General features: G+C 39.3%; 1 protein-coding gene across 1 annotated transcript; it reads left to right on the top strand.

Annotated features, from left to right (window-relative positions):
• The first annotated feature begins 4,083 nt into the window (after window positions 1–4,083).
• LOC127654915 (sterol 26-hydroxylase, mitochondrial) lies at window positions 4,084–18,333 on the top strand. Its single transcript, XM_052142469.1, has 9 exons — window positions 4,084–4,415; window positions 6,692–6,882; window positions 10,811–11,010; window positions 11,808–12,005; window positions 12,321–12,484; window positions 13,032–13,198; window positions 13,519–13,600; window positions 13,898–14,101; window positions 17,462–18,333. Exons 1-9 carry the CDS (start codon window positions 4,185–4,187, stop codon window positions 17,615–17,617), a joined length of 1,593 nt encoding a protein of 530 aa, XP_051998429.1. The 5' UTR covers window positions 4,084–4,184; the 3' UTR covers window positions 17,618–18,333.
• Window positions 18,334–18,436: the final 103 nt, after the last annotated feature.

Raw genomic sequence — 18,436 nt, 5'->3', positions numbered from 1 at the left:
AATAACCAGGATTTAACAACAAGCAGACCCACAACTCAACAAGTGTACAAGACATGTGTGTAACTTCCAACTGGTGACAGTTAAGTACAAAAAAAAAAAGAAATTAGGCGAATGTAAAGTGTAAGGTCATACACCTTAAGTTTCTGGAATCCGTTTTTAAAATCTTTTCAGCACAACTGTGACTGAAAATGGGTAAGTTCTCCTGAGCTGCCTAGCTACCAAAACATATTCAGTGCACAGTTTTGCAACCAATACTTGTAATGTACATATCCAATGATGGCATTAATGTCCTTCAACTTCAGAAAACATTAATCAAAGTTTTTCCTTTCATTTGTACTGCAACAGCTGAGGAAAAAGTTCATTTGAGCCCATTTGTACTGATTTTTATAGTCAAATATTTTCAGTTTGTCATGTCATAAATCAATAATACAGATATTCAAAAATGTATTTAGTTAAAATTTACTTGGCCATAAAATAAAATTCTGGGAAACACTGAATGCTGATTAAATGACTCTGAAAGTTAGTAGCTGATAGTCTTCACTAATAGCTTAAAATGAAAATAAATAAAAAAATAGTGGAGATGACACAAAATGAAGAGAGGAAAGGGAGATGACAGAAGGGTAAAGGATAGAAGAGGAGAGATGAAACAAGAAAAGGGGGAGAGCAAAGTGGAGAAGACAAATGAAAAAGAGACCGAAGATGAGTTGGAAGGGATTTAAAGGGATAGTTCACCCAATAATTAAAATTCTGTCATCATGTACTCACCCTTGTTTCATTTTAATGTATGACTGTATGCCTTCCTTTCTGTGGAACACAAGAGAAGATATTTTGAAGAACGTTGATAACCAAACAACATTGGTGCCCATTGACTTCCAATGTATGGACAAAAAAAAAACATGAGACTTTTCTCAAAATATCTTATTATGTGTTCCACAGAAGAAAGTCATACAGGTTTGGAATGACATGAGGGTGAGTAAATGATGACAGAAATTTTGGGTGAACTATCACTTTAAGAATGGAGACGATGAGAGGAAAGGGGAGAGGAGAGAAAAGAAGAGATGAGAAGAAAGGAGAGCAGGGAAAGGACAGGGAAGGAGATAGGGAAGAAAGGGACTAGACTGATGTAGACAAGTCAACCCACCTTTGTCTGATGTAAAAGCTCAGACAGAAGCTTGGCGGTGAGGCCTTTCTTCTTACTGAAGAGGTTAATCAGGCTTGGAGAGAAATGGTCAAGTGCATCAAAGAAGATCTGTCTGAGATTTTTCCCCACCACTCTGTTGAACTCGTAATAAACCTGAAACATAAACTATAGCTAACAATGTATAAGCCCATGGTCAAATTACCTCATCTATGACACCCAACACTACATGATTTGGGTCACACAGTGTTAACCACTCCCAGATGGTTATTTATACACCATTTTCAGCTGCATGTTGCATTTTCCTGTGTGTTAAAGGTATAGGAGTATACAAATTAGTAAATTAAATCCTTAGACAGCTTGTGCCTACTCTGATTTTAAAAGATGCCTCTGTGCTCTTTTCGCTGCACAAATCAAAGTGATCCACAAGCAAAGGCTATTGGGAGCAATGTGTGCATCAAGGTGCAGCGAAGAATAGCGCAGAGCCATCTTTTAAAATTGGGGAGTAAAGCACGAACAAGCAGTCTAAGGATTGAATTTACTAATTTGTTAACTCAAATACTCCAAAAAAAAGTCATACATACCTGGCTTTCTGTAAAAAGAGCTGGCCATCGAAGTACCATCTGGCTGATGTCAGAATTGTCTTTGACAACTTCTTTTCTGCGAAGTGCAAACGTCATGTCCATCTGTTTCTTAACAAGGGATCCACACAAGGGATCTCCTTCAAGGTTGAGGTCATTCCTTTCCTTGGCTTTTTGATGTCTTTGTTGGGAGGGTCACCGATTGTAGTGTACCTTCCACGTTGACCACCATTGACAGTGACCTCAATTCGACCCAGCTGGCGCATTTTGGTCCTATAATTACCCATCTTGAACTTCAGACTCTTCTTCCATCCTTCCACCCTGATTCTTTAAGACACGGGTGTGCTTGTACTAAGGCTTTTGCAACAGCTTCAAATTCTTCCTTTGTTGGATATGCTTTAAATGCATACATGGTCTCGGCTAGTTTCTCAAGGATATCATGTTTAAGCTCTTTTGTGACTTTCAGATTGGTTGCATCCTTGAGATACAGCAGGTTACTTTGACAAAGCCGATACTCAACAGAAAATTTGGGAATGTAAAATACCTCTGGACACAGAGAACTTCTATTCAGAGAGGAGGTAGGCTCCTGGCCCCTGCCTCCTATCTCCGGCAGGATATGACAACTTCTCCGAGTACAACTTCTTCGGACTGCCAGACGGGGCCTACGCCAAAGAGAGACATTACCTTTCTGTTTTATATTCATCAAATAAATGTCATCTTATATCTCACTCAAGTCTGCAAGTCTTCCTGATAGAACAATACTTACACTTCCAAAGCATCTCTTCCTGTGACCTGCAACACAATAAAACAAGTTAGTTTATCACAGAAAAGCCTGTTAGAAAGCTATGAACCTAGATAAAGCTATGTTACATTCAGTAGCTACTGTATTTGTATTTAAACCGTTAATTAACTTTTTATTTCAATCAATAGCAGTCAAAACGGTCTGTCCCTAACAGACAAAAAATGTCTGTCAAACTCACCGGGCTGGGGTTCAAACGCGGTGGTGTCCACTGCACGCGAAAGATAAAAGTAGCTAGCTAACAGGTGAAAACTGTCTCGTTGAACAGTGTAAAACAACATTTTTCATTGCTCACAAACAGCCCCTCGAGGGGAAAAAAGGAATAATAAAAATGTAACAAGTGAAAAATGTCTGTCGAACTGGTTAAAACAAACTTTCCAACTTCTCAACAACAGCTCCTCGAATTCGCACACACTTGTGCAACCACGAGAAAATGGCGTTGCCTTACTCCTCAGCAGCTCACTGGCGTCAGAGACGTTAGTGTGGGGGATGGGCTGGCGAGGTATCTACAGGCCAAGTGTGCGTTCACGTTCCAATCGTGCATTGCCTCAAGAAACTGCCAATCGCTGTATTCTGTTAAAAGATGCATCCGCTACCTTCGACAACAATATAATTTAATACTGATTGTATTTGAATATATTTTGCGGATCTAGCCACAATCGTCTACATAGTAACGTATGCAGCGGCTCATGGCTACTGTAGTATTTGGTGCCGTTAAACATACAGAATCGACAGAAAAATTTGATTTATCAGAAATAAATTTTCCATAGACATATGGAAACCTGTTTCCGCCACTTAAACAAAAAGTCACATAGTGTGCCTTTTCGTTTCGTTACATATCTCATAATTATGACTTTCTATGATCGTAAAATGACTTGACATAATTACAAGTCATTATTAAGGGAACGTATGTCTTAAATATGGGAAATATTCTCCTTATTATTAAATACTAAAAGTCATTATGACATAAGTCATAATTATGAGAGATGATCTTACAAGATCTAAAATCATAACTATGAGATATCATACAACGTCATTATTATTAGACGTGTGTGACTTTCAAGTGGAAGAGGTGTGGTCAGGACAAAAACGTAATCATTTTAAGCCATTTAACTTAGTTATTCACACATTCTAATTGGTCTACGAATTATTAGAATATACTTACATTTTATAGTAATGCAATCAAACTTAAATAATTTAGTACACTGTAATTAAATTGTTTAATTAGATATTAAATCCGGGCTTACAGTGAATACAACCGTGATGGCTTGATATCAGATATCATAGTATTGAAATAAATATGACATGAACATGACAATGACATTTCAGACAGTGTCCTGCATCTCAGACTTCAAAACTGTTACTTGTGTATGGATATTAATGCACAGTTTGACCTCATATTGAGAGACTGATTGGTATATTTTTGTAATAATTGTCACACTGCAGGACTGTGAATAGTTATTAAAACATGAGTGCTGACCAATTGCAACACCTGCAATACACATGCATCCCCATCCCACCATAACTGATATGCGCTCACAGTAACAACAGTACTCAAGCTCATGGGCAATGAAATAAAGTCTGCTCCTGCACAGACTGGTTGCCATTTTAGGAGAGTACACTGAAGTGCAGGATTCTAGATAGACTGCTGTTGACTACGGAATAAATGATGTTTTCCAGTTCACTGCTGAAAAGTGGATTATTTTTCTGCAAGCAAGAAAACCGTGGAATAAAATGTCTGGCATCGGCATTGCTCAGAACTGTCAATAGGACACTCAGTACACTGACCGGTGCTGATAAACAGAAAACGATGGACGATTTGGACGGCCCTAACTTTTTAACATCATTATACTGGCTTTTCGGAAAAGGTTATTTCAAAACGACACATCAAATGCAGGTAAGCGAATTGTCATGAAATGCGGTTAATGCATGTATGTTACTGAATGCATGTTCGGATATGTACTGTATAGCATGCAGCTATATGGTGGTCCGACATGCAAGTTTCATTGAAAGCATTACAAATAAATGGTTTGTTTTGCTGAATTTAACTAAAAAAGATGGGAGGTGATTTAGGCTGATGTTTTCCATCATTCAATACGTAATGAACTAGTGATGACATCCGTACATTAAAAATGTCCGAAAATACGCACTTAAAACATGTTTAAAAATAACTTGTCGCCAAATAGCCAGTGCTGAGATTACTTCTGAATTACAATCAGGTACAGATTACAAATGACATGAATACAGATTTAGTCAGTCATTGTTTTAAGGGAATCGCTTTTTGGATTGCTTCTGACCTAATTCTTGTTTATTTGTCACATCTACGAGCCGGATACATTTACCATTTTGACATAATTTTGCTTAAATGCATTAAAGGAAACTTGATGGATCACAATCAGAGAGGCGGGCAATGCCACTTGTCTTTTCCATCCAATACCAAGGAGGCTACTTTTAGGGGAATATCGCCGATATCGATACCAACCGATACCTCTATTAAATTAAATTTTTAAGAATTCTTTGGATAAAATTAGTAACTGTTATTCACCCCGATTTCATGAAAAGTCCTACATAATTTACGAGTTGGCTATTTCGTATGGTCATGCACGATGTTGTTAGCATAAAATCGAACAACTTCATCACGTGCAAATTCCCGGGCGTCTCTGCGCATGAGGCGTTAAGAAAATACTTATTAAAAATTATGCCCTTAACCAAACCCCTTACCTAAACTTATCCAATCTGTAGAGTGTGTAAACATTATAGGAAGCTGTTGTGTGTTACAGAAGCAAATAATTGTCAGGTATTATCGATGTCCAGCGACGTCATTGACTGTAGTGTCAGTCGTAGGATTGCAGGCGCGTGATAGCCTATTTTACGAATTAGCCAAATTTAGAAAAGTCGTACGAATCCTGACTATTTCACGGTGAGAGTTTGTTGTTATTATTACTTCAATTGTATATATTTATGGGCCTAAACAGAAAACTATTTGGCTGCTTGTTTTACTCTTGAAAAATGTGTTAGTATAGCCACATAAACCTCAAAATTAACCATAGATATTATTGTATGGTTAGTATTACTTAAATCAAGTTACCATATGGATACTACAGTAATGCTGTAGTAAAACCATGGTTAATTGTGTCAATCTTGGTTACTGCCAAAAAACAAAACATGGTTACTACTACTGTCTTGGTTACTAGTCGTGGTTAATTCAGTATTACTACAGTAAATCCATGGTGCATTTTCATAAGGGTATCATTTATTAACAAGGATTAAAGATCATTATCAATGTTTTAACAACTCTGAATTTAAATAAACCTGTAAAAATGGTCACACAAGCCCATTATATATATGTCATGTCTAGGTTTGTCATTAATTAGTGTGAATAACTCCAGATTCTGTTTTTCTGTCTTTATCTCAGGAAAGCACTGTTCTCTCTTTGAACAAGCGCTGTGACTGAATGTTTGAGCACTTTTTGTGTCTGCTGGTGTATTTTAGCTTTTCTGCTAAAATAGTTTGGATGCCATGCAACAATTCGCTAATAAAATATATATTTTTTCTACTTTGAAGCTTATGAGATGCATTAATATTCATATAATCTCAATAATAAAATCACTTGTTTAAAAACAAACAAAAACAAAAATATGTCAGAATTGATATTTTTATGTGAGGATCAATATTTATACCACATCAGTATCAGAAGTATCGATACTTCAATATCGATCTGCCCTTCCCGAATCACAATATGAGAATTGGTATGATTTGTGTGTGTGTTTAAAACTTACACTGGCAATATTGGTTTTGGAAACACCTTCCAGGTGTGGAAACAAATCAGACCAGCTGTTTGTGAATCAACGTCACAAAAAACTGTCTCAAAAGTTGATCTGGAGGACTACAAAAGCAACCCTCAACCTCCCATTCTAAAAGACTTGTTACCAAATGTATATCAGAATATGATAAATAAATTAAAAACAAATTACTGCCTTTGGCTGAATAATATGCAAACATGTAATCTATAAAAAGTAACTGTAATCTGATTATGAGTATTTTAAAATGTAATTCAATCTAATTACAAGTAATACATTTTTTAAAAATGTGATTATATAATCCAGATTACATTGAATTAATTACTACCCAGGTATTGCAGTTTATTAAAACTAATATTTGTTATTAAAACAGATTGAGCACAGCAAAATCTATGGCCCACTTTGGAAGTCGAAATATGGACCACTGGTTGTTATCAATGTGGCCAATGCAGATCTTATAGAGCAGGTTCTTCGGCAAGAGGGTCGCCACCCAATCCGCACTGACATGCCGCACTGGAGAAGTTATCGGGAGCTCCGGAATCAAGCCTATGGACCCCTAACAGAGTAAGTAACACCTTAGACTCCAGTATTATGGATAGATTGTCAGCATTCATCTCTAACATAAATAGACTGATGGAAAGCTATTCAAAACAGGTCAGTGAAAGTGACAGCTCCTGGTAACTGCAGTTATCCAAAAAAAATCCTTAAATTGCTTTGTCTTCCCTCAACTGGCCTTTGTAGTAAGTGCCATCATTATTAGAAGTGGTCCAGTGAAAAATACTTCCATTTAAAACTTGCATTAATCTATTTAATTTAGAATGAATGAAAGGTTAGAGAACAAGAAAAAAAACAACAACTATAAATTCAAAAGCACTAGGAAAAAAATACAATTAATGTGTGACACGATAAGGAACTTAGTCCTACAACATTACCAGTTCTTTCCTGCTTAGGTGTGAAGCTCGGCAATGCACAAGTCAGAGCTTTTTATAAATCTTATCTGTATTACCTAATAATCTATATCTTGTACAAATTTTTGCCAAAAATCTATAGCAAATTTTCACACTTGCTGTGTACAGCCATTCAAAAATTACAATCAGTATTCACAGGGCCAGCCCTAAACAGAATTTGATTTGGGGGCCCCTCGGTGACACCATTATGATTGACTACTGACTGTCAATGCTTGATTATTCGCACACTATGAATCGATCACGCCCATTATCAATTTTATTAGATGTAGCTGTATTGCTTACATCATACCAATGTCTGCCTGGCATGATTTTACCCTTCTACGGTTTTTAATTGTAACAGTAGCACACCTTTATTTACCCAATACTGTTGATCCTCTGTTACCAGTTTTGTGGACTTCCTGGAGAACAATTTGCAGCAGAAGCAGTAGACTGCATCATTTCTATTTGAATAAGTGTAGTGGAAGCTTCGGCCATCAGGTTTTTCAGGGAATGTGAAGTTTTCCTTTATAGGCAGTGGCCCTCTGCTTACCAGATCAGTCCTTTCTGAGTCGGACAGGATAGATGACCACTCAGCTGGGTCAACTGGAGCAGCTGCTGATCCATGGTGTAGGCTGGAAGTTGCTAAGGAAGTGAATGTGACATAGATCCCAATGATCACAGAAGTATAATGACCTATAAGGAAATTACATTAATTATTATAATTATAAATATTAATCTCAAGATATTCTACAGTAAACTGAGCAAATACAAAGGCTGCTGTGCTATTAACGTGCCATATCCGCTGAGCTTGAAACAGACATAGGAACAGTATGATCAGTGGATGCAGGTGCTGGGAAGTGCTCCTCGTCTGCAGAGGATGGACCTGATGACAATAATAATAATAATAATAATAATAAAAAGCTAGCCATGTTAGATGTCATATTATAAGGTAACTGTCTGTCAAAAACAAAAAAGATCTCACAAAAGGCATGGTTTATCCATGTAAATATATTGATCTGGGATTGTTGAAAACTCACCTGCTGTATTATCACCAGCTGTAGCACTGGCACTTGGGGCGTTGGTTACGCCCCACCTCCAAAATATTTCAACAGTGCTCCTAGGGAAGTTTCATAAGAGTACATAGTTGACGGAACAGAATGTTATTTTAACAACATAAATTATTATACACAGCAGCAAGCCATCTGTACACCAAAAACAACAACTCTTAATCTATAACTAGCTAATTGAGGCATAATGATATTGGAATATTAGAGCAAAGACCCCAAAATGGTGGACTAATGTAAATAATGTTAACCTGTTATCAGTACCAAGTTTATGGAAGAGTTTACAAAAATATGTACCCACTAAAGTTATTTTTACACTGAAGACAAAAACTTTAATCTAAAACTAGCTAAGTAATATATTGTAATATTAAGATGTCAAGGCTATTTACAGATGTTTAATCAAACATGTACTTTCCTAAAACAAGAAGATATGCTGCCTAGGCTACAGTGAGGAAAATAAGTATTTGAACACCCTGCTATTTTGCAAGTTCTCCCACTTAGAAATCATGGAGGGGTCTGAAATTGTCATCGTAGGTGCATGTCCACTGTGAGAGACATAATCTAAAAAAAAAATATCCAGAAATCACAATGTATGATTTTTTAACTATTTATTTGTATGATACAGCTGCAAATAAGTATTTGAACACCTGTCTATCAGCTAGAATTCTGACCCTCAAAGACCTGTTAGTCTGCCTTTAAAATGTCCACCTCCACTCCATTTATTATCCTAAATTAGATGCACCTGTTTGAGGTTGTTAGCTGCATAAAGACACCTGTCCACCCCATACAATCAGTAAGAATCCAACTACTAACATGGCCAAGACCAAAGAGCTGTCCAAAGACACTAGAGACAAAATTGTACACCTCCAGAAGGCTGGAAAGGGCTACGGGAAATTGCCAAGCAGCTTGGTGAAAAAAGGTCCACTGTTGGAGCAATCATTAGAAAATGGAAGAAGCCAAACATGACTGTCATTCTCCCTCGGACTGGGGCTCCATGCAAGATCTCACCTCGTGGGGTCTCAATGATCCTAAGAAAGGTGAGAAATCAGCCCAGAACTACACGGGAGGAGCTGGTCAATGACCTGAAAAGAGCTGGGACCACCGCTTCCAAGGTTACTGTTGGTAATACACTAAGACGCCATGGTTTGAAATCATGCATGGCACGGAAGGTTCCCCTGCTTAAACCAGCACATGTCAAGGCCCGTCTTAAGTTTGCCAATGACCATTTGGATGATCCAGAGGAGTCATGGGAGAAAGTCATGTGGATCAGATGAGACCAAAATATAACATTTTGGTCATAATTCCACTAACCGTGTTTGGAGGAAGAAGAATGATGAGTACCATCCCAAGAACACCATCCCTACTGTGAAGCATGGGGGTGGTAGCATCATGCTTTGGGGGTGTTTTTCTGCACATGGGACAGGGCTGACTGCACTGTATTAAGGAGAGGATGACCGGGGCCATGTATTGCGAGATTTTGGGGAACAACCTCCTTCCCTCAGTTAGAGCATTGAAGATGGGTCGAGGCTGGGTCTTCCAACATGACAATGACCCGAAGCACACAGCCAGGATAACCAAGGAGTGGCTCTATAAGAAGCATATCAAGGTTCTGGCGTGGCCTAGCCAGTCTCCAGACCTAAACCCAATAGAGAATCTTTGGAGGGAGCTCAAACTCCGTGTTTCTCAGCGACAGCCCAGAAACCTGACTGATCTAGAGAAGATCTGTGTGGAGGAGTGGGCCAAAATCCCTCCTGCAGTGTGTGCAAACCTGGTGAAAAACTACAGGAAACGTTTGACCTCTGTAATTGCAAACAAAGGCTACTGTACCAAATATTAACATTGATTTTCTCAGGTGTTCAAATACTTATTTGCAGCTGTATCATACAAATAAATAGTTAAAAAATCATACATTGTGATTTCTGGATTTTTTTTTTTAGATTATGTCTCTCACAGTGGACATGCACCTACGATGACAATTTCAGACCCCTCCATGATTTCTAAGTGGGAGAACTTGCAAAATAGCAGGGTGTTCAAATACTTATTTTCCTCACTGTATGTTAACTAACTAGCCAGCTAATGTTAGCTCGCAACATAGCCTTGCTACTTAACATACCTGTCACTTTCATGTTGTTTTTTTCTCTTGCTCTGTTTTTTTCTTTTTCTCTGCACCAGAGGAATATGTCCTTTTTTGTGACATTGATGATTTTCTGCAACGCTGCAGCCTCTTCAATGAACTAACTGTCTGACTCTGCTTGCATGCTGCAGCCCGTTAACATAATATTGCGTTTAATATTTCGTTTTTGTATAATTACCAATAAGCTGTCATTTCTTGTGCTCTTGGGGGCCCCCTGGCGGCCACAGGGGCCCTAAGCAGCCGCTTAGTTCGCTTATGCCTTGGGCCGGCTCTGAGTATTCATAACTCCCAAAAACTCTTAACTTAATGTATCTATTGTTTCATATAAGTCCGGCTTTCTGTTGCAGGATGGGAGTTGAGTGGCAGCGCATCAGAAGCATCCTGAACCCTCGAATGCTGAAGCCCAAACATGTGTCCACTTACACCTGTGCCATTAATGACGTAGTGACTGACTTTATTGAGAAGGTGGCTTGGCTTAGGACAACAAAAGGCAATGGCGTTATGGTGCATGACCTGGCAGGAGAATTGTACAAGTTCGCCTTTGAAGGTATGACATATTGGGCAATTTCAAGGTCAAGGTCATTGCCTGGACTATGTTATATAGTTTGTGTCCCACCAGGTATTCATATTAGCAGATTTCTTAATGAATTGTTGATTTACAGGATTGAATAAAGTGTATGCCAATTATGAGTATGTTATGCACCAGAATGCTAATACATTTTTATCATATCTGTGTACATTGATGTAAGTGGTAAGGCATGATCTAGATAAGATATTTTCTAGATAAGTTGTGCTATAGTTATGTCATAAAATGACAAGGGAGCAAAGTATAAAGGAAACCCACAAGAAATTACTAGTTAAAGTACTTCCACTTTGTATCGGACAAAGGCTTCATGCCAATTCAACTCTTTAATTACCAATGACACTACTGGTAATCCTATAAAGAACATTGGGCTTAATGTGTTGATAGCTTCTGGTGATGTGCAATTGACTTTGGCCTTAATTACTCTGAGAATTGCTTAATAGATACTATAGAACTATAAAGCAATTGCACCCAAATACTATATTAGATGTTAAATACGAATTCTATCATCATTTACCCACCCTCATTGTTCCAACCCCTATGGCATTCTTTCATAAATGCAACATAAAAGGAGATGTTGGTCAGAATGTAAGAAACTGACAGTCTAAATGAAAGGATATGGGGTGACTGTCAGACTGACGTTCTGGCTAAAAAAAAAGTTATAGAGGTTTGAAACAATGTGATGGTGGGTAAACGATGATTTTTGTAAATGACCTTGGCGTCCATCACACTGATTTGGTTTTTGTTTCTTCCTTCATAAGGAATTTGCTCAGTGTTGTTTGAGACTCGGTTGGGCTGTCTGAATGAAGTTGTTCCTGAAGAAACACAGAAGTTTATCTTCTCAGTTGGAGAAATGTTCCGTCTTTCCCCAATCATAGTCCTGTTCCCCAAATCTGTCTGGCCCTACATGCCTTTTTGGAAGCACTTTGTGGCTATTTGGGACCATTTGTTCAAAGTTGGTGAGTACTTGTTTTGGAATCAAGAATAAGATGGTTAATTTCCAAAGGACAGTATTGTCATGCAGATTGAAAAGTCCACAGTTTTCAAAGGCATGGCTTACAGCTGGAATCCAACCCACAAACCACTAACACAAATGTTTAAGTACAAATCGCTCTCCATAAAGGTTTGATATGTATTCTCAAAACTGCATTTGAAATTATGTTTCTGTTACTTGTTTAAATTGAATCAAATCAAGTCAATTTTATTTATATTATACTGTATATACAGCATGTATATTCTAAAACACCATAACAGTCATTCTTAAAAATGCACAGCTGAGAAACTGGTGCAGAAGAAGATGTCCGAGATTGAGGAAATGGTGAAACAAGGTCACCCAGTGGAGGGAGAGTATCTCACACACCTCCTGGTCAGTGAACAGATGTCTGTCACTGAGGTTTTGGGAAGCATTACTGAGCTACTATTGGCTGGAGTCGACACCGTAAGCATTTTCACTATTTTTATAGAGATAATCTATTTTTTCTTGTGTTTGGAGTAGTTCACCCCAAAATTTTTATTCTCTAATCATTTACTCATTGTCATGCCATCCCAGATGTGTATGACTTTCTTTAGTCTGCAGAACACAAACAAATATTTTTACAAGAATATTTCAGCTCTGTAGGTCCAAACAATGCAAGTAAATGAGTATCAAAATGGCAAAGCTCCAAAAAGACATAAAGGCAGCATAAAACTAATCCATAAGACTGGTGGTTGAATCCATGATAGGTGTGGGTGAGAAACAGATCAATAGTTTAGTCCTTTTTACTATCAGTCTACACTTTCACATTCTTCTTTTTTTAGTTTTTGGTGATTTGCATTCTTTGTGCATATCGCCACCTACTGGGTATGTCGAAGAATATATGGTAAAAATGTACTTAAATATTGATCTGTTTCTCACCCAAACTTATCATATAACTTTGCTTAATGGGCATGATATTGAGAGCAAATTTAGGACTCTTCTAGTGGCTCTTGATATGTTCTCATTCTAGACATCAAACACTATTTCCTGGGCTCTTTATCACTTGGCACAAGAGCCAGAGATCCAACAGAAGCTGTATGAGGAGGTGGTCAGTGTCTGCCCTGGTGACAAAGTGCCCTGCAGTGATGAGATCACCAGGATGCCATTGCTGAAAGCCATTGTTAGAGAGACTCTCCGGTACATCATACTGTATCTCACATCCATACTGTGTTATAAACGTAATAGGATGTCAGCAAAAACATTTTTTTGAGGAAATATACAAACAAAGGATGTGTTCTTGCATTACATCTGTGTTATTTATTTATTCTATGTACATGCATCAGAAGGATGTCTTTGGTTGTTGCATCGGGTCTCGCTGTTTTTCTCGCGGCATATTTGTTGCTTTGTAAGATGCTTTGTCAGGTAGTTCAAATTTAAAAAATATGCCTCAATTCTGTTTTTCATTGCAAGAGCGCGTCCTGTTTAACATGCTATATTAATCCACATTGCATTCTCAGTTTATACCCAGTGGTTCCAGGGAATGCTCGTATTGTCGCTGAAAATGAAATAGTGGTTGGTGGCCATCTCTTCCCTAAAAACGTAAGCTGAACTACAAACTGGCATCTCATGACCCTGATAACTTGCAGCAACATCAAACACCAAAAAGATTATTTGTTCTTGCAATATCAAACCCCAAATAGAGAAAGTTGTTCAAATAATTCCACATGGTACATGCAAAAATGACTTCATTTGTCAAACGTTTTGTAAGAATCATATATGCATTCATTTGCCTCCTATCTTAATTAATTACAAGTTTTAAAGTTACAAAGCCCTTTAAATTTATACCAATAAATAGACATCCAAACTAATCAGATTGTTTATGGCATCTTTTTTTAGACTCTGTTCCATCTCTGCCACTTTGCTGTGTCCTACGATGAGAAGGTGTTCCCAAATCCTTATGCCTTCCTCCCACAGCGTTGGATCCGTGGGCAGAAGCAGTTAAGCCATCACCCCTTTGGTTCTGTACCGTTTGGCTTCGGCATCCGTGCTTGCCTGGGTCGCAGAGTGGCTGAACTGGAGATGTATCTCCTTTTGTCCAGGGTAAGTGTGGATATCAACCATTTCATGGTTTTGCACCTGTTTGTTTTCTATTATCGATAAAAAAATCTGATTGAAAAATTCACAAACAGAATTTAACTTTTAACCTCTTTTATTCTTTGGAAACCGCCGGTGGCTTAAAATGTTTAAGTCTCCGAATACATTCACAAGAAACACAGAAATATATTTTTTGTAATACATTAAATATAAACGTCTCTTTTATGTGCCGATCACTGCTGCTGAAAGCCCCAAAAAGCTAAAAACTTTATACCTGTTTGTACCTTTTGCAGTTTTCTAAAATATTAGCAATTTTTTACTTGTGCGAATAATCCAATGTTATAGCTTGATGTCCAGAACAAAATATGCAGTCTAGCAGGAAAGCAAACTAAACAAATAATTGGAAATATATGTATGTTATTGACTATTGATGATGAAATGTTATACAACATCGCAATAGGGAAGATCTCAGCTTTATAATGACACATAGATTGAGGTTTTTTAGTCTTTTTTTGCTTATTGCGGCCCATTCGGTACATTTCGCGGCCGACCCACCGGCCTGCTCGGTTCTCCCGATGACCAGTCAGCCCCTGATCGGCCCCAAAGTGCGTCGGCCCACCAGGAAAATGCCACATTACCAGTCCAGCCCTGAGTTAAGACCAGTCTAGTTTATGTCAAGTCTAGTTTATGTCTAGTTCATGTTTTCACATTGAATTTACGGTTTTTAGTTTGAACTATTGTAAATAAAACTGCACTTGGGTTCTTCATTTCAACATCAACGTCATTTGCCATCACCAGCAATATGTTGCAGAATACTTGACCGAATAATGAACCCAGCAGTTCGGCTTCTGCGCCTACGTCAGGGGAATCGTCCCCTGGAGGACTTTATGGAGGACTTTTGCGATTTGGCCAATCTCCATTTTGATGCCAGGAGGTAAGAGTACCCTCACCCTCGCTCAATATATCGACCTCACCCTGCAGATCATTGATTCCACGTTCCCTGTGGGGGAGGCGGATGCCGAGCCAGAGTTTCACCTCATGGCCTCCAAGCCAGTGTCCCACGACATGGTCGACGATCCAGCGTCCCACGTCATGGCCGATGAGAAACTGCCACAGTTGACGAGCAAATGGCCACGCCTGCCACCGCCAACGAGCTGGCAACTTTGTCCGTCCCAGGGCCAGCGTTGCCAGACTCATCCATCCCAGAGCCAGCATTGTCAGCTTTGTCCATCCCAGAGCCTGCACTGCCAACTTCGGCCTCCCGGAGGAAGAGAAAGACTTTTGTTTCCAAGTCTCTGCCCATGTACACGTCCACGGAAGTCGTTTCCAATTCTCTGCCCATGTACATGACCATGAAGATTGTTTCCAAGTCTCTGCCCATGTACACAACCACAGAGGTCTTTTCCAAGTCTCTGCCCATGTTTACGACCAAGGAGGTCGTTTCCAAGTCTCTGCCCACGTACTCGACCATGGAGGTCATTTCGAAGTCTCTGCCCATGTGCACGGCCACGGAGGTCGTTTCCAAGTCTCTGCCCATGTACTCGACCACGGAGGTCGTTTCCAAGTCTCTGCCCATGTACACGATCCCGGAGGTCGTTTCAAAGTCTGCCAGAGTCAGCTCCAGGCCATGTCACAGCCACGCCAGAGTCAGCTCCAGGCCATGTCACAGCCATGCCAGAGTCAGTTCCAGGCCATGTCACAGCCACGCCAGAGTCAGCTCCAGGCCATGTCACAGCCACATGGCATGGAGCAGTCTGAGGTATGCCATGTCACAGCCGAACCTCAGTCTGCTCCATGCCACGTCTCAGCCAAGCACCATACTACTCCATGCCATGTCACAGCAGGACCTCAGTCTGCACCATGCCATGTCTCAGCCAAACCCCAGACTGCTCCATGCTATGTCACAGCCAAACCTCAGTCTGCTCCATGCCATGTCTCAGCCAATCCCCTGTCTGTTCCATGCCATGTCAAAGCCAAACTTCCATCTGCTCCATGCCATGTCTCAGCCAAACCTCAGTCTGCTCCATGCCATGTCACAGCCCACGACCCCAAAGTTCATTCCCAAGACTCAGTCCATGCCCACTACCATAGAGGTCGCTTCCGAAACTCTGTTCATGTTCACGACCAATGAGGTCTTTTCCCAGTCAACCAGGACTCTTAGTTTCGAGCCTCCCACAGCTCCACCTTACACAACTTTTCCCCAAGTCATGACAGCCACACCAGAGTCAGCTCCAGGCCATGTCACAGCCAAGCCAGAGTCAGCTCCAGGCCATGTCACAGCCAAGCCAGAGTCAGCTCCAGGCCATGTCACAGCCAAGCCAGAGTCAGCTCCAGTCCATGTCACAGCCAAGCCAGAGTCAGCTCCAGGCCATGTCACAGCCAAGCCAGAGTCAGCTCCAAGCCATGTCACAGCCAAGCCAGAGTCAGCTCCAGGCCTTGTCACAGCCACGACCCAGACTACTCCATGCCATGTCGCAGCCAGACCTTAGTCTGCTCCATGCCATGTCAAAGCCAAACTTCCGTCTGCTCCATGCCATGTCTCAGCCGAACCTCAGTCTGCTATGCCATGTCTCAGCCATACTTCAGCCTGCTCCATGCCAGGTGGAGTGGTGTATTGTCTTTTTACTCATTATCAGTTCTAGTTTGTCATTGCTTTAAGTTTATTAGTCTTGTTATCTTGTTTATAGTTTTGTCTGTTCATCGGTGGTGTTGTTACCCATGTCTGTGTATGTAAGCCCTCATGAGTTCCATTGTCCCTTGCCAAGTACTGAATGTGTAACGCAGTTCATAGTCAAGTCAAGTCATGTTATGTTTAAGTCAAGCCCAGTCTAGTTTATGTCAAGTATAGTTCATGTTTTCATGGTGACTAGTTTGCACTATTGTAAATAAAACTGCCCTTGGGTTCTTCATTTCATCGACTTCGCCATTAGCCAGCACTAGCAATACGTTACATACAGTACAATGAATGTGAAACAGTGTGTTAGCTTTGGATCTTATTAAGTTATTTGGGTATTGACTGGTCTGACCACCTTTGGTCAGAGATAATTCTGCTTGATAATGAGTAACAAAGATGAATGCTTTAAGCATGTTAAATGCTTTTGAAGTATATGACGGATGTAACACTTCTATCACTGCTTATGTCAGCTACCCTTTAGGATTACATTGCATTTCAACGTAATCATTTAACAGACGCTAAATGAGGAACATCACAAGCAATTTAAGCAGTCATACAACAGTCGAACAATATTTGCAGTATACTTCTTCTCATTTCATCAGCTTGTGTGGTAAACCATGGCTGTTTCAGGGTTGATCAATAGGTTGTGTAGATTTCAATTTGTTTAAAATGTTTATTTTTGCATGTTGCAGTTAATTAAACACTATGAAGTGCGCCCAGACCCTTCAGGAAGGACTGTGCAACCAATCACAAGAACTTTGCTGATCCCAGCCACATCCGTTGACCTTCAATTTTATGACAGGCAAAACCAGCAAGAGGATCCAGTCAAAGCAAAGGCTTCTATCTAAATGACTGCAGATTTTATTGCAATGTGTTGTATGTGATGTTGTTTAGGCATACACCATAAACATAAATGACACAATTCATACCTTGTGGATACAAAGCTAATGCCATACTAAAAACGTTGTTTTACTGATGCCTTGTCCATTGCATAGTATATATATTTAGAATATATATATGTTTAGTATAGAGCTGTAAATGAAATATAATTTTTGTGGCATTACATAGTATAAATTGTTTTATTTTTTAATGATATTGCATGTGGATTCATCGGCCAGGTTCCTGCCAAGCTGATATAAGAGCCTTTATTTTTATTCTGTACAAATAATCTGTCATTCATTTTAGTTTGTTGTGAATTCCTCTGTTAAATATTTTAAGTAATATTTTTGTTTGTATTAATGTTTCCTGTGTCAGAATGCATGGTCCATAACAGATACCAACACATATCCACAGTTGGAACACTGTCTCACTACTGGAATTCCAATAGATATCTCTTTTCTGTTGTAGAAGGAGCTCTACTGATGCCTCTATGTTGCTGAGAATTGAAAATGCAATAGATATTTCCAACCATCTAATGGCTAGCAGTTATTAATAATTTAAGGTGCATTAATTTTCTGCATATGGAAAGATTTTCAGCAGGTCTCTGTACATGTTTCTGATTAATTGACATTTCAACTTGTAGATCATTACAAACATAATTCACCAATAAACAATATACAGTATATAGACATGTGATGGTTAAGTGTGCTGACTATCTGTTTTCCGCTTTATTATTATTAAGCACTTATTAATTGATGAAAAAGGAATGCATTTAGTACATATTACTT

This window comes from Xyrauchen texanus, chromosome 14, assembly GCF_025860055.1.
Source record: "Xyrauchen texanus isolate HMW12.3.18 chromosome 14, RBS_HiC_50CHRs, whole genome shotgun sequence".
NCBI classification, from domain to species: Eukaryota; Metazoa; Chordata; class Actinopteri; order Cypriniformes; family Catostomidae; genus Xyrauchen; species Xyrauchen texanus.
Note: the sequence above shows the minus strand (reverse complement) of the source record. Positions and strands in the feature narration are given on the sequence as shown.

Bases quoted from the DNA above. Each gene is read 5' to 3' on its own strand.
- LOC127654915 (XM_052142469.1), top strand. From the start codon at position 4,185: ATGATGTTTTCCAGTTCACTGCTGAAAAGTGGATTATTTTTCTGCAAG. The intron at 12,006-12,320 runs GTGAGTACTTGT...AAAAATGCACAG, and splicing joins GGACCATTTGTTCAAAGTTG to CTGAGAAACTGGTGCAGAAG. The intron at 13,199-13,518 runs GTACATCATACT...TTGCATTCTCAG, and splicing joins ATTGTTAGAGAGACTCTCCG to TTTATACCCAGTGGTTCCAG.